The sequence below is a fragment of the Perna viridis genome, chromosome 14 (assembly GCF_037379345.1).
Source record: "Perna viridis isolate PV_CMFRI_1.1 ecotype Kerala chromosome 14, ASM3737934v1, whole genome shotgun sequence".
NCBI lineage: Eukaryota > Metazoa > Mollusca > Bivalvia > Mytilida > Mytilidae > Perna > Perna viridis.
This window is the reverse complement of record NC_142458.1, coordinates 18,169,290-18,192,747: the sequence shown is the minus strand read 5'-3', so window position 1 is coordinate 18,192,747 and position 23,458 is coordinate 18,169,290. Positions and strand designations below refer to the sequence as shown.

The 23,458-nt window shown below is 32.7% G+C and overlaps 1 protein-coding gene across 9 annotated transcripts; it reads left to right on the top strand.

Moving 5' to 3' along the window:
• The first annotated feature begins 343 nt into the window (after positions 1–343).
• On the top strand, positions 344–18,132 carry LOC148598480 (uncharacterized). Of its 9 annotated transcripts, XM_088560531.1 has the most exons (6): positions 349–430; positions 3,868–3,888; positions 5,875–6,055; positions 8,261–10,251; positions 12,457–14,039; positions 16,148–18,132. In XM_088560531.1, the coding sequence occupies exon 6, from the start codon at positions 16,178–16,180 to the stop codon at positions 18,032–18,034; it is 1,857 nt and encodes a 618-aa protein (XP_088416657.1). In that variant the 5' UTR covers positions 349–430; positions 3,868–3,888; positions 5,875–6,055; positions 8,261–10,251; positions 12,457–14,039; positions 16,148–16,177; the 3' UTR covers positions 18,035–18,132. The 9 variants fall into 9 exon arrangements, with proteins under 9 accessions (XP_088416662.1, XP_088416657.1, XP_088416656.1 ...); XM_088560530.1 differs by having other exon boundaries at positions 5,875–10,251; positions 13,815–14,039; XM_088560528.1 differs by having other exon boundaries at positions 5,875–10,251.
• Positions 18,133–23,458: the final 5,326 nt, after the last annotated feature.

Below are 23,458 nucleotides of genomic sequence, written 5' to 3'. Positions count from 1 at the left end.
CTTGGAGATAGCATTTTACATCTTTAGTAGTCCTTATAAAACCTTATGAATAATCAAACTACATATAATAACGAACCACCAGTTATTCTCGTTAAAATTAATATCTTGAAAGAATTGTTACCGAACATGTGCGTTTTTTATCGTAAAAATGCAGAATTATAATAATTAATTGAAATATCATATCTTACAAATATGTTTGAATAATATTTCAAAATACTAATTTTAAGGAAAAAACACGACCAACATGTCTTGCCATACTCTTATTTTTTACATGCCCAACAGATTGACGTGTTTACCTTTTTCTTACATCGGTTCTATTTATAGTATTCCTTTATTTTTACTTCCTAGATTTAACAAAAACAGGTTTAAGGTTATGCAGAACCCACTTTATAATCAATAACTGCAGGGAAATCATTCAACAAATTTTAATGTAAGTACAAAAAAAAGATAAATTAATGTGTGTTTTCACTCTGTGCTTTGTAGTATAACCCCAATAAGCTTTGCGAAATAGTTTTAAAGAGTAATCAAGGGAACCAAGGTTATAGCGGTAATCAAAAGAATGTAATCCAGGAACAAAGACCAGACATGGAAATCAGACATACACAACAAAGAACATAAAGTAACTAAAATCATACATACAAAGTAACAAAAGCAAATGAGCAACTCGGACTCCACTAAAAACTGGGAACATAGACCAGGTGCACCGGTAGGGTAAACGTCCTCTGCTTTTCTAGAAAGCCTTACCACAATGGTGTATACTTGTATCATTTCAACTAATTCCGTTCTAATAAAAAATGAAAATAACCTCTTAAAATACTTTATTACTTGTAGTGGAAAACCACGATTTGTTGTATTTTTTTTAAATGTAGTGTAGATTTTACTTAAATAGTTGAGTGAGATCAGAGAAAGTTATCATATGGGTTATTAAATTTAACCTTCAAACAACACATAGAAATGTGAGTAGGTACTGCCACTACAAAGAGGATATATTAAGTAATTATGTAGAATACAAATACATATTATAAATCATACAAAGATCATGCTTTTCTGTTGGATAAGCGTTATGTGATATTTTTGTTTATGTCTTGCAAGCCCCAACACCAAACATTTTAGACTTTTATTCCACATAGGTTACTTGAAGGTGAAAATGTAATTTATTAAACAAATAGACCAGTTTTTGACAGGATAGTAACTTTCGGCCTTATTTTTTCTCTGTATTATCCCGGAAGTAATCTTTTCAAATGGAGAGGATTGGTGATAAAGGATAAAAACATTTAAAGCAAAGGTTAAGGTACATTTAAGGGTATAATGGTCCTCTTACTGTCTTTTGAATTTATCTTTGAATCACAGGAAATTTTTACCTGCTACACCGAAGTGTTTAACTTAAAGTTTAATTGCCTATATTCATAACCTATCAGGAATGCACATTTAAGTCGTAATCACTGGACAAAATAGCGGATTTTCTTTCATTTTACAAAAGCAGGAAGTAATTTACCCATTTCACACGCAAATGCGCGAATGTAGACGCGTGTAATGATTTGATTTTCAGAAGCATTTTTATCCAAATCATTATTCAGAATTTCTGAAGATTTGGTGGTTTCACGTTGGCGCAGGCATGAAACAAACCACGAATGAAAATATAGAGAGAAACATACAATGAAATGAAAGGAAAAACAACATTCAAAGGCTCTTCACGTTCAAACAAAAACAACAAAAAAAACACATCAATAGCAATGTTAACCTTACAATCGTCAAGTATAACCTTTAGACGTTAAATATGTCAAAATATAAACATTAATTATTCAAACTGAATTATAGAAAAAAATATTAAACTTAATTAAATAAAAATAATTAAAGCATTGATAAACATTAATTTCTTAGTGATAAACATTGCATAGCATGTTATAATCTCCTTACCAATGCAATGCATTCATGAAACACAATAATAATCTGTTAAAAATCAATAGCTGAAATCACCAGTAAAATGAGAAGTTTTAAACCTCTGTCTAATCCATGAGACATCTATTCAAATTTAATAACACAATCTATTGTACATCACAAGAAAATTAAATCACACACAAATAATTTACAAAAAAAATAATTAAAAAAGCAATTAAAGAAAATGAAAATGTAAAAATAAAACAAGCCATATAACAAAGAAAGATTACTCTAATAACAATACCCTCCCCCTGTTTTATACATACCTGTTTATAGAACGCCATACTGTATAATGACACTAACTACGACCCTTAATGGGGATACTTATGGAGGTCGTTTCCTCCCTCTCAACCTTTAAAAGCCTCTTTCCTGTAGCACGGGTCCTCATGTTCCCTTTATTGGTCTTGGGTCCCCCATCGAAGTTCAATTCCGGTCATCCTTGGTCTACTTCAGGTCACATCCCAATTCCACTTCCGGTCTACCCACCCTCTTGCAGTCACGTCCGGGTCCATGGCAGTCAGATGTGACTTCATGCGCATGTGCATGGGGCGCTCCCCAGGCTGCCCCTGATAATACTATTTCTAGGACCTTACTACTGATATAAAATAATGTAAATTCTTATCAGACTTGATACATTGCGAACAACACATTTTCATTGGTCTCGAAATATAAAAATATTGAAAGATTTTAAGGCAGGGGTAAAACATACTAAAAGTTTGGTACTAAGATATGTTTGATTTATGCAATACAATTTTATTCCTTTGAATATGAAAATAGTGATTGCTATGTGCAAACATAATTTGTTGTATATGAATCATAGGAAACATTTTCCTTGTTATATGATAATTATAAGGAAAATGAAAATATAAGAATTTCAAAAAGCAATGGTAAAATGTACTCAATTTTGAAGTTATTTAGATATTTAAGCTAATGCGACACCATCTTATTTGTCTGAAACATATTGACATTTCGATATGAAAAGTTTCCAGTTTTATTATACATAATATAATGCGAAAACATTTTCATTGGTACATGTATGGGAGTATGGAACTACTGAAATTTAGTACAGTTGGGATAAGATATAATCAGTTTCTACGTAATAAAGTATTTTTGACTGATGCAAAACTATCTGTTCCCTCTGAAAACTAAAAAAGAGTTTTTTGTTAAAATGTCGATATTTGTTGCACATGGACTATGGGAAACACATTTTCAAGGAAAATAAAAATATAAACCTTCTTCAAAAAGCATTGGTAAAATATACTCAATTTTGAAGTTATGTAACCATTTTAAGTAATGCAATACTACCTTATTTGCCTAAAAAGGTAAATATTGAAGTTTTGTTATGAAAGTAATCAAGGGATCCAAGTTTATAGCGGTAATCAAAAAAATGTTATTCAGGGACAAAGACCAGACATGGAAACCAAACATACACAACAAAGAACATAAAGTAACCCAAATCATACACACAAAGTAACAAAAGCAAATGAGCAACTCGGACTCCATTAAAAACTGGGAGCATGAGCCAGGTGCACCGGTAGGGTAATCGTCCTCTGCTTTTCTAGAAACACCCGACGACTAAATTTTGCTTCGTCAATTTTCTTTTCAATAGATTTATTGTAGCCCTTGTTCATGTACTGCAAATTTCGAACATTGCTACATTTAAATACGTATTCCAATTGTTTTACCTGAATTATCAGAAAACCCAACTGTAATTGAAAGTCTTTTTTTTTATAAAACAATCCAAGTAAATGTTGTAAATATTCATTGTCTATGTAGTATTTCAAATATAATCAAAGGTTTTCGAAACACACTTTGTGTACATTTGTGTAACATCTCATAAAAGGTGTCAATAGTTAATTTTGACACATTTCATGCAGATAAACTATTGCCTTTGAAATGCGTACGTGTATACATTACTTATAATTCCAGCGTGTATCAGATAACCCAACTGTAAGTAAAAATTTTTTTTTCTATACAAAATCCAATTAAATTCGGTAAATACTCTATGCAAATGTATTGTTTCAAATATAATCAAAGGGTATCAGAACACATTATGTATTCTATATAATCATTGGTAAACAGGGTGTCATCATTTATTTTTGACACATTACATATACAAAACTATTGTCTTTGAGGATGCGTACATGCATAACATTACTCTTAATTCCAGCGTGTTTCTTGCGTCTTGATTCGAAATGCAAAACTATAATTAATGATAGAATAAATAGTAAGCTTGTATATATGACTGCAAATTCGTTTAATAATTTATACCATAGAAAAAAAAGCGTTCGAGAAAGCGAATTAATTTTGAACGAAACAAGAATTCTGGTTAGGTAAAGAACAAAATGTTGCAAACAAATTCCATACTCAGGCAAAAATACTTTATGCCAGACACCCCTCTAACTTCCCTCTTATCTAAGTTGAATAAGTTAAGGGAATTAATTAGTGTATTGTGCAGTGTTCATGCACCAATACGTAATATGCTTACAAAACTATATGTCTTACGTATCTTGCACAAAACTACTTTTTCCACTAACATACTTCTAATACATGCCTAACTTTATAAACTCATAGTAAAACGCACTAATTTCTTTATATGGGAAAGTTCGGAAAGTTTAAATTTTATCTGTACTATTTTTTTACTTGATAAATAGTAATCGATTGTTTCAGCCCACTGTATGGTATAACCTTCCCACTTGCCCAATATCTCTTTGCTCCATCCACCATTCCCCATTGCCCCAAGCTCCAATTCCACATTGCCCAATTCCAATTTCTCCATGCGCTTTTGCTCATTAGTCCATTCTCTATATCCTATTCTTCATTCCCTCTGACCACCCTACCCCACCCCATTGCTCAATAACCTATTCCCCTTTCTGACAAGAACGGTAAATTCTTTTTTTATCATAGACATTCGATTCATTACGATTTCTATGTTGTAGCAATAATAAATCAATATGGATTTAAAAATCTCGCAGGCGATTTCAGAAGTTACCGAAATCACGAGATACTAGCATTGTGAATTATTGCCACTTCGAGTTGGAAAAACATTCTTACAAATTTAGATATATGTACGAAATCAATTATGTTTTATTCTAAATAACATACTTAATAATATTTGTGCTTTATTTTATGATATAAAAGGGGAAACACTCATTTCAAAGTATCCCAAAGTGTCTCAATTCCACAAAATAATATACATGTATTTCCGCTGTTATTTTGTCAAATGTCAAATGTTAAAATTGTCCAAATATGTATCAAATTTAGAAATGCAAAACTTTAATTGTAGTTGAAAATAATAAAAATGACATGTTTTAACAAAGTGTATGCGTTAGAACACCGTTAAAAAGTACAAAAATACCAGGTACATAAAGGTATGTCTCTGAGTATATCTATCAGTCTGCAAATAAATGTTCTTTGGTAAATTATATCTGTCATTATTTCCTCCAGAGCCCGAGAGAAAGGAAACTACAAAAACAGCATGTTCTGCATCTTTTTGGGGCCCCCATCTCGAATTTGACAACAGTGATCTTCTCAGCACTAAGATTTATGATAGAAAAGACGACTTTAATTTTGATATCATAAATTTTCCTCACCTGTGCAGCAATATCCCTTCCTCTCCTGCATATAGTGTTTATATTTCACAATTGATTCGCTAGGATAGAGAAAGTACTAACTACTCTGACTTCTTTGAACGTCATATATATCTGCGTAACAGACTCATGAATTACGGATATAAAGAAATGCTTCTTAAAAGTTTCATACCAACCTCTTTTTTTAGATATTAGTCCTTGGTTAAAAAATACTCAGTATCTTCTACAACAATGAGTCATGATTGGTTTTTTTTTTTTTCTTTGTTGTAAAATGTTCTTTGTGCTGATGTGACCACTGATTTACCTATTATGACAATAACATGCTTTTAAATCACCATTTGTATAGTCATGCTGCAATGAAAGAGGGAGGTTTAGCGAGCTGTAACACCTAGATTTAACCCACCATTTCGTTTGAAGTGCCTGTACCAAGTCAGGACTATTGCGGTACAAGCTGCGCCGGTGGTGTAATATATATTTTGGCAGATTTATATTGGATTTGACTTGATTATGGATCGGATTAGTGTTCGGTAATTTTGTTGTTACTCTTATTTAAAACTGCCAGTATAGGCTTGATGTGGATCAATGTGATACAAATATTTCAGACCAATATTCTTCATAAAAGATGTTTTTGGATGGAACAGGGTTATGTTGCTACAAGATTGAAGTCATCACTACAGAAGTTTTATGGTCGTCATCATAAACTCGTGGATCGTTATGGTGTATCCATCAGCGCCATGAAAACTGATTTGTTCAACGGGTCATAGTTTTCCTTTCCTCGTTTGTCTACCCCGGACTTAACTTTTTATGAGCAAGTCGGCGGATGTTTCTAGAAAAGCAGAGGACGCTTACCATACCGGTACACCTGGTCCATGCTCCCATTTTTAGTGGAGTCCGAGTTGCTCATTCACTTTTGTTACTTTGTATGTATGATTTAATTACTTTATGTTCTTTGTTGTGTATGTCTGTTTTCCATGTCCCTGGATTACATTCTATTGATTACCGCTATAACCTTGGTTCCCTTGATTACTCTTTGCACATTACAAATGGAATAAGAGCTAACTCAAAATGCCCTAAATGGTCTGATAGTATTGTTTAAAATGCTTACATTGTTGAAAAAGCTTTATGTGTATTGCTGCGACACATATTTTAGTTGCAATTCTACAAAATAACATATTTCGACAAATTGAAAAAGTTCTTGAAATTAAAATTAAATCCTGCCTTTAAGTTCAAGGAATTATATTTTCACAAATAAAAATTAAAATATTTTTATCATTCTCAGTTGAAAACTGTTGAAGTTCAGTAATATTCCATATTGTCACCAAATTGATAGAAATATCATGAATAAGTAAATTCAACCCTGCTGTTCAAGGTTATGAAGCGCCGAGTTGGGAATTGTCTCTGAAAAGACATTTAAATTCAAATTAGCATATCTTCCATGCAATAAACACTATTAAGTCAAAAAAATTACTGAAACGACCAAAATGCTCTGTACATACACTAAATTTACTGAACAAAATTATGTTCATTGTTATTCGCTGATTCAGTGTAAATTCAATGCGTTTTGCTCAAATTGTGTTCGGTGTTTTCAGTAAAGTGTTCAGCGTGTTCAGTAGTACACTTGAAAGTAGTTTCTGTGTGTTAAGTAGCCGTCCAGTAATTTTCAGTGAATGAAGATTACTCGTGTTAAGTATTAGACAAGAGTTTTTTCATTATTTTTCAGTATACAGAAATATTAATTTAGTTATCCCCCTTTGACCTCCAATATAATTTTATATGCATTATTATAGGGAGTTGTACACTTTGTTAAAGCTGCATTAGCTGTCATTTTCGTAATCTTTTCTTTCTGTAAAAACATGCCTTAACTTTGAATTATTTCTACTAAATTGTACTATATAATTTCATTTGATATCCACAAATGAAATGCATTAAATACATGAAATAGGTTTCTATATATTTATGGTCTTGCAGGACAAAACAATACGACCTAGATAAATTCGTATGCATGTGAGTTCTGGTGACCTTAATCCGCGCATGTGCTGTTAGGTTGCTTCTTTAATAACAAATCTGATTACAAAGCGAAAGTGGTTACTTAACGGCAAGGTCGACCGACGGACTCAAGCCGCAAAATAATAAATTTCGAATATTACCAAGGATCCTTTTAACATTTACGTATTGTGATATAATATGGCACAAATATGGTCATTATTTATTTGAAAACTAATCAAGAAATGAATGAAATTAAATTATAACAAAAAAGGCACGTGCTTACCTGTGTATCATTTATTGTTATTTTTTAAGTATTTTTAACCTAGGTGAATGTCCTGTCGCAAATCTTCGGAGTAATGGCGAAAAATAATTAGATCAGAGCTATGGATCTTCTCTGATTAAACACAAAACGTTTATTTCACAATATTCTATAGGTATTATCGACATTTAATGCTTCAATTACATTACTATAAACTTATTTTATTGAATCAGAAAAATTCAGCAGAATCAAAACTGAACAAATTTGGCAGGTAATGCAGCTTTAAAATTGTTTATGATAAATATGATAAAAATTCCCCTTGCAGTTTAAAAATTTTTTCATGTGTTTATCTAATTCATTTTATCTTATTGGTATCGTATTTTATTCATCTAATTATTCATTTTGTTGTTTTGTTTTGTTTTGTTTTGTTTTGAACCATTAAAAGAAGAAAGTTTTCTTATTCGTTTTTCTTCTGAAATATTTTCAGGGCCGGAACAGGACGTTTTGACAAGGAGGGTTGCCAATCGAGGTTCCTCATAAAAAGGGGTGCTAGGACATTATCTTCCATTTTCGTCAATCGTACAGATCAAAATTACAATTTTCACATAATAATGGGAGTACCAACCCCCTGCAACCCCGTCTAAATCTCCGTTCGTACATTCTCCTGTAGATGTTCGCCGATTTTCAATTAAGACATGTGTATGTATGCTACGTCGTGTCATTTCCTTTTTTTGTATTTTTTGTTTTAATGTGTTAACTCCACATTCTAATAACAATATTTCGGTTTTCGTAACCAGCCTCTGTTCAATCGAATGTGACACCAACAACGTACCGGGTCAGATATGTTAACACACATTAAAGCTGTTGTCAGAGATGATTTGTCTATAGCGAGTCTGTAATCGACACTAACCGTTTGTATATATTCTAGCTATACATGCATGTGTCTAATCATGAATTGGGTATAAAATTTGAAATTGGATTATGATAATACCTAAATCACACTGGCCCCGACATATTATTAGAGGAGATTTTTTCACTTAAATATAGTCGAGTAAAAAACTCGTTCTCTTTGCTCCATCCACCATTCCCCATTGCCCCAAGCTCCAATTCCACATTGCCCAATTCCAATTTCTCCATGCGCTTTTGCTCATTAGTCCATTCTCTATATCCTATTCTTAATTTCCCTCTGACCACCCTACCCCACCCCATTGCTCAATAACCTATTCCCCTTTCTGACAAGAACGGTAAATTCTTTTTTTATCATAGACATTCGATTCATTACGATTTCTATGTTGTAGCAATAATAAATCAATATGGATTTAAAAATCTCGCAGGCGATTTCAGAAGTTACCGAAATCACGAGATACTAGCATTGTGAATTATTGCCACTTCGAGTTGGAAAAACATTCTTACAAATTTAGATATATGTACGAAATCAATTATGTTTTATTCTAAATAACATACTTAATAATATTTGTGCTTTATTTTATGATATAAAAGGGGAAACACTCATTTCAAAGTATCCCAAAGTGTCTCAATTCCACAAAATAATATACATGTATTTCCGCTGTTATTTTGTCAAATGTCAAATGTTAAAATTGTCCAAATATGTATCAAATTTAGAAATGCCAAACTTTAATTGTAGTTGAAAATAATAAAAATGACATGTTTTAACAAAGTGTATGCGTAAGAACACCGTTAAAAAGTACAAAAATACCAGGTACATAAAGGTATGTCTCTGAGTATATCTATCAGTCTGCAAATAAATGTTCTTTGGTAAATTATATCCGTCATTATTTCCTCCAGAGCCCGAGAGAAAGGAAACTACAAAAACAGCATGTTCTGCATCTTTTTGGGGCCCCCATCTCGAATTTGACAACAGTGATCTTCTCAGCACTAAGATTTATGATAAAAAAAGACGACTTTAATTTTGATTTCATAAATTTTCCTTACCTGTGCAGCAATATCCCTTCCTCTCCTGCATATAGTGTTTATATTTCACAATTGATTCGCTAGGATAGAGAAAGTACTAACTACTCTGACTTCTTTGAACGTCATACATATCTGCGTAACAGACTAATGAATTACGGATATAAAGAAATGCTTCTTAAAAGTTTCATACCAACCTCTTTTTTTAGATATTAGTCCTTGGTTAAAAAATACTCAGTATCTTCTACAACAATGAGTCATGATTGGTTTTTTTTTTTTTTCTTTGTTGTAAAATGTTCTTTGTGCTGATGTGACCACTGATTTACCTATTATGACAATAACATGCTTTTAAATCACCATTTGTATAGTCATGCTGCAATGAAAGAGGGAGGTTTAGCGAGCTGTAACACCTAGATTTAACCCACCATTTCGTTTGAAGTGCCTGTACCAAGTCAGGACTATTGCGGTACAAGCTGCGCCGGTGGTGTAATATATATTTTGGCAGATTTATATTGGATTTGACTTGATTATGGATCGGATTAGTGTTCGGTAATTTTGTTGTTACTCTTATTTAAAACTGCCAGTATAGGCTTGATGTGGATCAATGTGATACAAATATTTCAGACCAATATTCTTCATAAAAGATGTTTTTGGATGGAACAGGGTTATGTTGCTACAAGATTGAAGTCATCACTACAGAAGTTTTATGGTCGTCATCATAAACTCGTGGATCGTTATGGTGTATCCATCAGCGCCATGAAAACTGATTTGTTCAACGGGTCATAGTTTTCCTTTCCTCGTTTGTCTACCCCGGACTTAACTTTTTATGAGCAAGTCGGCGGATGTTTCTAGAAAAGCAGAGGACGCTTACCATACCGGTACACCTGGTCCATGCTCCCATTTTTAGTGGAGTCCGAGTTGCTCATTCACTTTTGTTACTTTGTATGTATGATTTAATTACTTTATGTTCTTTGTTGTGTATGTCTGTTTTCCATGTCCCTGGATTACATTCTATTGATTACCGCTATAACCTTGGTTCCCTTGATTACTCTTTGCACATTACAAATGGAATAAGAGCTAACTCAAAATGCCCTAAATGGTCTGATAGTATTGTTTAAAATGCTTACATTGTTGAAAAAGCTTTATGTGTATTGCTGCGACACATATTTTAGTTGCAATTCTACAAAATAACATATTTCGACAAATTGAAAAAGTTCTTGAAATTAAAATTAAATCCTGCCTTTAAGTTCAAGGAATTATATTTTCACAAATAAAAATTAAAATATTTTTATCATTCTCAGTTGAAAACTGTTGAAGTTCAGTAATATTCCATATTGTCACCAAATTGATAGAAATATCATGAATAAGTAAATTCAACCCTGCTGTTCAAGGTTATGAAGCGCCGAGTTGGGAATTGTCTCTGAAAAGACATTTAAATTCAAATTAGCATATCTTCCATGCAATAAACACTATTAAGTCAAAAAAATTACTGAAACGACCAAAATGCTCTGTACATACACTAAATTTACTGAACAAAATTATGTTCATTGTTATTCGCTGATTCAGTGTAAATTCAATGCGTTTTGCTCAAATTGTGTTCGGTGTTTTCAGTAAAGTGTTCAGCGTGTTCAGTAGTACACTTGAAAGTAGTTTCTGTGTGTTAAGTAGCCGTCCAGTAATTTTCAGTGAATGAAGATTACTCGTGTTAAGTATTAGACAAGAGTTTTTTCATTATTTTTCAGTATACAGAAATATTAATTTAGTTATCCCCCTTTGACCTCCAATATAATTTTATATGCATTATTATAGGGAGTTGTACACTTTGTTAAAGCTGCATTAGCTGTCATTTTCGTAATCTTTTCTTTCTGTAAAAACATGCCTTAACTTTGAATTATTTCTACTAAATTGTACTATATAATTTCATTTGATATCCACAAATGAAATGCATTAAATACATGAAATAGGTTTCTATATATTTATGGTCTTGCAGGACAAAACAATACGACCTAGATAAATTCGTATGCATGTGAGTTCTGGTGACCTTAATCCGCGCATGTGCTGTTAGGTTGCTTCTTTAATAACAAATCTGATTACAAAGCGAAAGTGGTTACTTAACGGCAAGGTCGACCGACGGACTCAAGCCGCAAAATAATAAATTTCGAATATTACCAAGGATCCTTTTAACATTTACGTATTGTGATATAATATGGCACAAATATGGTCATTATTTATTTGAAAACTAATCAAGAAATGAATGAAATTAAATTATAACAAAAAAGGCACGTGCTTACCTGTGTATCATTTATTGTTATTTTTTAAGTATTTTTAACCTAGGTGAATGTCCTGTCGCAAATCTTCGGAGTAATGGCGAAAAATAATTAGATCAGAGCTATGGATCTTCTCTGATTAAACACAAAACGTTTATTTCACAATATTCTATAGGTATTATCGACATTTAATGCTTCAATTACATTACTATAAACTTATTTTATTGAATCAGAAAAATTCAGCAGAATCAAAACTGAACAAATTTGGCAGGTAATGCAGCTTTAAAATTGTTTATGATAAATATGATAAAAATTCCCCTTGCAGTTTAAAAATTTTTTCATGTGTTTATCTAATTCATTTTATCTTATTGGTATCGTATTTTATTCATCTAATTATTCATTTTGTTGTTTTGTTTTGTTTTGTTTTGTTTTGAACCATTAAAAGAAGAAAGTTTTCTTATTCGTTTTTCTTCTGAAATATTTTCAGGGCCGGAACAGGACGTTTTGACAAGGAGGGTTGCCAATCGAGGTTCCTCATAAAAAGGGGTGCTAGGACATTATCTGCCATTTTCGTCAATCGTACAGATCAAAATTACAATTTTCACATAATAATGGGAGTACCAACCCCCTGCAACCCCGTCTAAATCTCCGTTCGTACATTCTCCTGTAGATGTTCGCCGATTTTCAATTAAGACATGTGTATGTATGCTACGTCGTGTCATTTCCTTTTTTTGTATTTTTTGTTTTAATGTGTTAACTCCACATTCTAATAACAATATTTCGGTTTTCGTAACCAGCCTCTGTTCAATCGAATGTGACACCAACAACGTACCGGGTCAGATATGTTAACACACATTAAAGCTGTTGTCAGAGATGATTTGTCTATAGCGAGTCTGTAATCGACACTAACCGTTTGTATATATTCTAGCTATACATGCATGTGTCTAATCATGAATTGGGTATAAAATTTGAAATTGGATTATGATAATACCTAAATCACACTGGCCCCGACATATTATTAGAGGAGATTTTTTCACTTAAATATAGTCGAGTAAAAAACTCGTTCTCAGAAAGAAGTTTGTATACCTCCACCAATTGCCGAAAAAAATCTATCCTAACCTTTTTGTTGGTTGGGCATGTATGCTACTTTTATTTCGTTTTTTTTTTTTTAAATATTTGTAATATTATTTATATTTCTGATAATTGATATTTACACGAAATAAAATGACAATTCAATATCATAAAAACGTCTCAGAATGTGACGACTCTATTCGCTACACTGCTCCATCGGATCAAATCGATACAGGGAAGATATGTAAACGTGTAGAAAGGTCTGAAAAATTCCGAACGATGTTAGAACTGTCAAATTTGCGATGCAAATGTTTGGTCGTTCCCTCCGCGGGACTTGAACTTGTACCGCTGTGACACCGCCTGCATAAAGTCCAGCGCCCTAGACCACTCGGCCAGTTAGGCTATGTAAGATATAGCTTTCGCTGGCCTGGTCATTCTTCCACGTAGGATTAATCTAGGCCGTAACTTAGTACATGAAGTATGGTAGTACGTTTACATATCTTCCCTGTATCAATTTGATCCGATGGAGCAGTGTAGCAAATAGAATCGTCACCTTCTGAGACGTTTATATAATATTGATTCGTTGTGACATGCATCATTATTTTGATCCTCTATCCTACATTATAACATCTAAATGAACTGTCCCGTACTACCATACTTCCTGTGACAGTGTCACATAATCTATTACATGTAGGTAATATACATGTAGATACTGTTATTGTTAATTTAAGTGTTTTTACCTCCCTTATGATTGAGAATTAAATCTATTTGAAGCAAACTTAGTACAAAATGGATTTTGGTAGCAAAGAATCATCTCTAAACAAACAAGCTGATACTACATGTTTTTATGGACTTGCAGACATTTTTGGGTCTTTAATTGGCATCCTTAACGAGGATATTAGTTAGTAGATTTTGGCAGAGCAAACCTTCGTGCAGTTTGACCAAAGAACTGTTCATATGTCAAAAGATGACTTGTCCAACTACATGAAGCAGTTACATGTAAGCTACTGTGTTGATTTTCTGACTCAATCTCATACAAATGTACCCCATGTGAGTCTGTGAACATTTCCAAACGCTGCAGTAAGTCAACCGAAGAGTGAAACAAATCTGTATTTGACTCCTCTTTAATTTTATATGGCCATCTCCCTGATTTTGAAATACTTTAAATAAAAAAGGTCAATTACATATGACTAATGTATTAGGTATATGTTTACAACACTTGGAGAAAGGTCGATCGATATTGAACACAAAATATTCTTGATAATAATTATGAAATATTTTGATTCGTTTAGTGGTTAACGTGTACCATGGGATTTTGTTCTTCTTACACTTTTAAATTTAGTTTATAGTACGTGAAATATTCGAATGTTAAGAATTTACAAAGCCGTTGTAATTAAACGCAGTTTATAAATTTGGTAATTGAGAGTTTAATAAACATCTCGTCGCGATAGGGCTTGATTGGTGTGGTAGCAAGCGCGGCTTAATTCTTTTACCTTTGCACGGTGTCGGCTAGCGACTTCCATAATCTGCAAAGTGTTTCGCAGATTGCAATCTTTTGATGACTTAAAAAAACTGCAATTAAAGGGAATAAAGCAAATTTACGACATTATAGAATACGGATATGGTTAATTGCTGTTTACAGAGGCTTTTGATTCTACGGAAATATTCTTTTGGAATTAGGTAAAAAAAATTATGGATATATTTCAATCAGAAATTTAGAATGCACGTTAACTACAAACAGAATTTGTAGATAGTTAAGCACACAGTGGCGCCTGCAAGTTTTTTATTCTACAATTACACGATAAATTAACCATATGTATTCAAAATCATCAGTATAAGAATTTGTTATTTTAAAACTCTGAATATTTTTATCAGTAAATGTAAATAATATTTAGAATCAAAACGACACAAATTATTTTGATATATCTTTTTTAAATACATATAATATTCAGAGTCAAAATGAACTACTGATTACATTTATGAAAAAAATTCTAAAAACAACATACAATGAAAGAATAATATTGTCAAAGGGGGACAATTCATGTTCACAATTTTATGACTTTACAAGTCTAAACACGATCTTATAACATCTTAACACATACTTTTCATACAATCTCCAATGATCCAAAGTATGAACTACTCTGAACAGAAAACAAAAAAGCTGGTCTTGTTTATTTGAATAGTCAGTTTAAGACTGAACACGTCTTACATGTAACAAACTGAAAACAATCTTGTAGTCTTAAACAGTCTTAACATTTGGAACTGAAACCGATCTTACTCTCTTACATAGTATTGACAGTTTGTTGTTAAGATTTTTCAATATATTTTAAGACGGTCTAAGATTGTGTTAAGATCAAAATGGCCGTTCAAGACTTGAAACTCAGTACTAGTGATACAAATATGGGCATTTCAAAAAGCATTGGTAAAATGTACCCAATTTTGAAGTCATTTAGCTATTGTAGTTAATGTGATACCATTTCAATTGCCTAAAAAAAATATTGATTTTTTATATGAAAAGTGTCCATTTTCATTATACGTGGTAGACTGTGATAACCTTTTCATTGGTCTGGTAGTATAAAAAATATTGCAATTCAATGAAGTTGGGGTTTTGATCTATTGAATTTGACAGAGTAGACACATATGAACCCATAATACATATACCTTTGTCTCAAAAAGATTCATATATAATATCACTACTTGTAGAATAATGAAATCAACATCAAGTTATATAGAAAGTTAGGCTCGGTCTGATTTGTGGAATTTCAATATCGTTTTTTTTAGACTATGAAAAACCGGCTGCAGGAAACAGACATATTTTTCGAATATCCAGAAAAAACAAAAATATTCGCTGTTACATTGTAATTATCCAATATAAAAATACAGTATAATCCATTGACATTGCCAAAATGTAAAAATAAGTGACGAATTCGACCCCATAATTAAAAAAAAATACTAAATGAGCATTTAGAACTTTGCCAATGACAGATGACTAAAAGTTATTTACATATTGGCATTGCTATTTCTGCATTTGAACAAAAAAAGGTTTTAGACTAAAGTATTTGATGTGTAAACAATGATTATTCACATACTGTTTATTTCTTTCCTAGGATCTTACTTGATTGGAGAATCATCATAAAATGTCCTGGAATGACATAGACACGTCAGTACGTCTGTACACGTATCTTTGTAACGTCTATGGAACTGAAAATGTCGTAAAATTACGACGAAAACTTTTCTCTGCTTATGAAACTTTATACAAGAATGGTATTTATCAAATAATTCCAAGTGGAAGTAAAGCCGAGGGACTTGCACTTGAAGAAGTTGATTATGATGTCATGGCTCTAGTTAATAATGTCCGTGTGTACGAAGCAACTGCTGATATAAACACCACAAATAATACGTACAATATTATAATGGATACGACAGATACCAAACTCGGATTTACTAGACTTAATTTAATAGGGAACGCAAGTTTATATGATCCACAAGATGCATTATATCAGTATGTGATAAAATATCTTATTAATATAAATGGAAAACAATACCTCTCAAATGCATTTCGTCGGAATGAAAGTTTGTATGTTGGAGTAGTTCATGGACCCTGTTTATTGTTTGAATATGAAGACTTTAAAATAGAAGGTTTATTTTGTTTCCGGTGTAAGGAATGGATATCCCATGTTACGCCTTGGTCAAATAGACTTCGTGGTCTTTGGCCGACTTCTAATCTTATTAACGATATAACACAGTACGGCGTATTGTTTGTGCCAGTGGGTTGTAAAACATCAAAATATGAAGACATAGAATGGAGAATATCATTCTCAATTGCAGAGAAACAACTAATTCATTCGTTTACACATACTCAGTTCTTATGTTATGCAATGATGAAGATAGTTCTCTCAGACATAATAAAGAAATACCACAAGGAACTTTTATGTTCTTATTTTATCAAAACCATTATGTTCTGGCTGTCTGAGGAGAATGACCCCAATTTTTGGAGACCAGATAATCTAATACATTGTTATATGACATGTTTACAACGATTAATATACTGTGTACAGTATCGGGTTTGTCTTCACTATTTTATACCAGATATAAACTTTTTTGAAGACAGGTTCAACGACACTGAACATGAAGCTCTGCTGAACAGTTTGAATTGGGTATATCGTCTGGGTTGGAGAGCTTTGTCACGTACAAAAACCATTATAAACTTCACCGCTATTTGTCAACTCAACCCTAATGTCATTTCAACTTCATCCGTATTACAACCGATAATCTGTGTAGACGATGTTTGGCTTGACACCGAAATTGAATGTTTTAAAGCTTTTATACGTGTATCTGGATATTTGAAGTCAACTACCAATAGCGTAGTGTTGTATGTAATTTCGCTATCTTGTAGGCATTATTTAGTAACCAAATCATTATTACGGGAGACTGGAAACAAGCTTACATATTATCGATACAAATCAGTTATGCCTTTAATAATAATAAGCACAAGAACGGATTGTGTCAGTGGTTGGTGTTACTTGGCTTCGCTGTTATACAAGCTTAAACAGTACAGTAAGTGTAAACGCATCATTGATGACTGTCTCAGTAAATGTACACCAGACAAGATTTTGTTCCGATCATCACCTCACGTCAGTTTCCCTCAATACATTACGAATCTGCTTTCGAATAATCGGTATTTTACCACTGTGATGAAACATTTTGTCTTGTTTCCAATAGATTTTAATTCACCCTCCTTATTACCGAGTGAACTTTTAAAAATTTTGAAGAATACAAAAGATAAATATATATCTATATCTACAGTTGTATATTTACATTTTCTGGACTTCCTTTGTGTTCATCATCAAAAAGAATATAGAGCAAAGAAGCAGGCTTTCAGAAATCTTCAATGTACAGTGCGAGAAAAATACTTAATGGTCAATACAAAAAATCAAATTGATTTTGCTGAGAAAATTTTGGAAGTCGTTTACAAAATGTTGTATACAACTTAAATAATATATGTTGTATGTATGTTTTTTCATGTTCATTATAAGAAATTGTTAGCACTATTGTTCACTGAAACTCTAATTAATATCAGCGGAATATTTCAGCTCTCTTGTTTTACTTCTTCCTCTTTTATAACACAAGACATTAAAACTACTTACATTGGACTTTTATATCAATATTTATTTATCAAGTTAATCAGCACAAAATGCTAACTCAATCATTATCTAATTACAAACTACTCAATCGAAGCACCAGCTCTATTGTGCTCGACTGGATCTTTATTTCTAGAATGAGTTCGTTACACATAGAAAACAGAACCATTTAAACGATACAAAAACAAAATTAAAGACCCATAGCTAACAACATTGCTTATTTGAATCTTCCGATAAGTGTTTTCGCAATAGATAGGTGTGACTATATTTGATGATAAATGGCTTTTACAGTCAAAATTTATCAGAAATTGCTCAAAAAGGAATTGTTTGATCTTCCATGAAAGACGACACAAATTCAAGATACTGAAAAATAAAAATATTTGAAATATGATCGACATTCGATCGACAATGCACTTCCCAACAAAATAAAACCATGAAAAAGTTATCATACTATAACTTATATTGTAGGCATTTAGAATCAAGATAACAATGTATTCATCAAAGATGCTTCACATGGACACGTTTTTCTCTGTTTGATGTTAAGATTGGTTCATAGTATAGAAAATGAGGTTTTCTTTTTTTTCTTCCTTTGCTGTAAATTTTGTAGACACAAAAAAAAAAATGAATAATTACTAAAATTAATCTAAGATATTCTAATATTTAGCTGATAACGACTCTTTATTCTTTAACTTTAACTATAAATACAGTTTTTTTAATTATCATTTAGTAGCCATTTTATATCGTCCTCTGAAACCATCGGGTAGATATCAAGATCTTACGCTGATATCAAATACGAAATTTAGATACCCATTTGCTAATCTATGATTTTTAGGAATGTGTACCCATTCTAGAGGTGATACTACAATCCACATGAGACATTCGAATATTCAATACCTTAATGACCTTACAAATGGTGCCAGCAGTTTTTAAGAGTTCAAAGCTAGGCCGATCTTGAATTTTCTGTTGTTAAAGGGTAATGACCTCTAAAGTAACTGTATGCTTTGAACGGAAAGTTATTTCCTTTCTTTTTTTCCATTTTTTGTTGGCTTTGTATGCTTACTAGACTTTTTTGTTCTTCCTCAGATGTGAACATTATATAACTAAGGTTATTTAAATTTAAACCAATGACCCGTGTACTAATTTCACTCAAGTCGGGAAATCGTCTTCAGCAAATAGTGCGTATACTACTATTAAAATGCACATCGTTCAAACGAAATTTTTAAAAAATAAAGCGATGATCGTGATTCTGTATTGAGATAAAACTTTATTTCGAAGGTGGCCCCATGCAGGTCCGGGTGGCTAGGCGCTCTGCCCACAGAGCAACTGGGATGTGTACCTCAGGTGGTGGAATGGGGTACCCCTAGCGTGTTACACGCTGGGGTTGTCAGGCTATAATACGGAAAACCTGACCGCAAACTATAGTGGTGCACCGTGTTCATATCATAATATTGTGCTTCACTGGCACCACATATGTTAGCCCTATCGCCACAGGAGGCTAAATTGCCCGACCCTACCCAATCCCCCTTTTTCTAGTGGCAAACAAAATTTGTTGACCCAATTGTCCTTGTGTCCCATCCCTTGTTTCATTTCATCATCATTCATGTTCATTTTATCATCCATTTCATGTTCATCGCCTGAATATAGCTGAAATATTGCTGCTCGGGCGTTAAACCCCAATAATCAATCAATCAATTTATTTCGAAGGTTATGATTTCATATCATAATATTGTGCTTCACTGGCACTTACGAATAGCAGTAGTACACACATTTTGTAAAGAATAAAAATGTTTTTATCAGAATCATAGGAACGTTCCGTTATGTGAATCTTTTTAACAGATATTTCTTTATTGATTTATTGAAGGTCACAGTCCATGTGAAAATCATGCGAAATAATTAATACATGCATAAAAAAGGTATAATGTTATTTTTATTCTCAAAATGTTTATTGTGGTCCTTAATCATATCCTACAGTGATAAAAGCTTTAATTGCTCTGAAACAGTGTTTGATGTTCGAAACTTACTCTAGATGCTATAGTCAGACATCTAAAAAAATGCCAAGTCGGGAAAAATTGAATGATTTAACGCAAATTTATCCCATTGTCAAACGACGTATGATTTGGGGTATTTTTTAGCATTTCGAAAGGCCCGTCTGCAGTGGTTAATAAGAGAAGAATGGAACGTTTGTTTATTGATATGTTTCTCTCCGTCGCGTGGGAGTGTATTCCAACAAAAGATGTAACATTTCGGAAAAATGATAAACCCTGATTAACGGCAACTTTAGAAGAACAATACGTATATAAGATTTTTGTTCTGTTTCGAAATTGGAGGACGAAAACATTCGTTGCCAGACTTTATCGGCAGAATATATAATACATTTTTGTAATCAAAATTTAAGGGCAAGAAATCATCCAAATTCTAAAACCGAGTAAAGCTTCGGGCTCCAAAATTATTAGACACAGAATCCGAAAATTAAGTCAGGAGCAAATGTAATCCACTTAAATTCATTTTCGAAAAAAATATTGGAGCTCAGCAAATTTCCACCTAGCTGGAAGACGGCTAATATAATATTGGAAAGGGTGATTCCTTGTTACCGTCTGACTACATGCATATTTCATTTATTAGCTGTGATGGCAAAATAATGGAAAGGATTGTGTTTAAACATGTTTATGACCATCTTCATGAAAACAAGTTCATTTAGAGCTATCATTCTTGGTTTATATCAAAACATTTCACTGTTCAACATATGTTAGAAATATAAGACTGCATTATTATTTCTTTAGAAATTATTTTAACTATTTGTTTTCCGTGATTTTCCAAAAGCTTTGATTAAAGTATGCCATAACGGATAAATGTATAAACTAAAGTCGTATGGATATTGAAAAAAAATATTCTGAAATGGTTACAAAGCTTTCTGAATGATAGGAAACAAAAGTTCGTTCTAAATTATCATCCTCGTCAGAAAGCCATCTTTCACCAGGTGTGCCTCAAAGTTCAGTACTTGGAACTATCTTATTTGTTGTTTTCATTAGCTGATAATACTAGCACTTTATGAAGATTTCTAGCAGATAACGCATCATTTAACTTTTCTGATCGCAGTAGTGAGTAAATAACAACGGTCATTAGTCTTGGATAAATGGGCAAAACTTTTGCACATGACTAAAAAAAAATAGAAAGAAAAACTAAAATTATGTTATTCTGTAATATTGAAACACCGATGTTTATTTTTCTCTTAATGGAGTTGTAAATAAAAAATCATCAGATACACCTATGTATTACAGACACTAGTGAAGCAAAGTGGTCCATACATATTGAAAACATAATAGCTAGTGCAAAAAGCATCTAAATGTATTACGAAAATTGACATTCCAATTGAATCGTAACATTTACTGTATTTATCTTATAATCAACCATTTTTAGATTATAACACTGAAGTAATGGACAACTGCAATGCTTTATTCACTGGGAAATTAGAGCAGATCCAAGCAGAGGCGGCGTTATCGGTGTTTACAAAAAATGAATATAAAGTAATTTGGGAGGCCCTAGAAGAACGTCGAAAATGAAGAAAATTACAAAAGCTCTATCATATCGAACAAAAGCATGCCCATGAATACTTGTGTAATCTTGTTCACCTAAGGTATAATCTATTACCAACAATCCATTGTGAAACGAGGAGGACATCATATTGCTGTATTGTAAATAGTCTGTTACAAGGGAATCTTTCGTTCCAGCTACTATTACGGAATGGAACAATCTCGACTTTATAATAAGAAAGATTTATTCAGTATACAAATTTAATTCGTTTTACTAGGAATTAAGATCGATCCATTGTACAAAAAGATGTTTACGAAATGCTGGAATTTTTAACCGACAACATATTTGCCCAGTGTGGTGGACGTGTTTTTCAACAAACGGTCGGCATCCCAATGGGAACAAATTGTGCTCCTTAACTTGCTGACCTATTCATTCTTCTTTATAGCTGATCTGATCAAAAAGAAAGAATTTTGTTTGGCTAGATCCTTCAATCTCCGTTTCTGCTATATAGATGACGTATTATCGTTAAACAATCCTAATTTCGGGGATTTGATACATCGCATCTACCAAAAAGAATTTGAGATAAAGGATACTACAGACCCTATGAAGTCAGCCTCATATCTTGACCTACACTTAGAAATCGATGGTAAAGGAAAACTAGTGACCAAACTTTACGACAAACGTGATGACTTTTCATTCAGAATTGTCAACTTTCTTTCCATCTATGGCAACATCCCTTCAGCATCTGCGTATGGAGTGTTCATATCACAACTCATATGTTATGCCGAAACTACGCAGACTTTTTGTATCGCGCTAGAACTCTAACAAATAGGCTTCTGGAACAGGGGTATGTTTGCTACAAGATTGAAGTCATCACTACAGAAGTTTTATGGTCGTCATCATGAACTCGTGGATCGTTATGGTGTATCCATCTGCACCATGAAAACTAATTTATTCAACGGGTCATAGTTTTCCTTTCCTCATTTGTCTACCCCGAACTTGACTTTTTATGAGCAACTCGGCGGGTGTTTCTAGAAAAGCAAAGGACGCTTACCCTACCGGTGCACCTGGTCCATGCTCCCAGTTTTTAGTGGAGTCCGAGTTGTTCATTCGCTTTCGTTTCTCTGTATGTATGATTTTAGTTACTTTATGTTCTTTGTTATGTATGTCTGTTTTCCATGTCTGGTCTTTGTCCCTGGATTACATTCTTTTGATTACCTCTATTACCTTAGTTCCCTTGATTACTCTTTCATACGGCCCTCGAAAGCTAAATACACTGATAACCCAGCTAAGATATTCTTTATCTTTTCTAAATTATGGCCTACACCGAGTAAATATCATCACAGATCTGTTATGTAGATGTGGTATTAATATTGAATATGTCGCCGACTACCTGTTTCAATGTTCTTTAATTGTAGTCAAAAGACGAGCTTTGTTAAGCCGGCTCTGTGATACTTTTACAATTTTACTATTTGGAAGCCCAGAATTAACATATGAAAAAAAAACATTTGTGTCTTACAGCAGATTCTTTCAAAATATAAGAGGGTTAGAAATATTTCTTGTTGTATGATTTGCAAAGGAAGCTGGTCTTTTTTGTTGCTTTTTGTGTGCTTCAGATCGTCACCACCACACCAACTTCCCCAAACTGTTTTTCTCTTCAGTTGACTTTTAGTTGCATTTATTATTGTACTGTATATTTCATATATTGTTGACGCAGGCTCTTTTATTCTGTATGTGCATTTATAT

Bases quoted from the DNA above. Each gene is read 5' to 3' on its own strand.
- LOC148598480 (XM_088560536.1), top strand. From the start codon at position 16,178: ATGTCCTGGAATGACATAGACACGTCAGTACGTCTGTACACGTATCTT.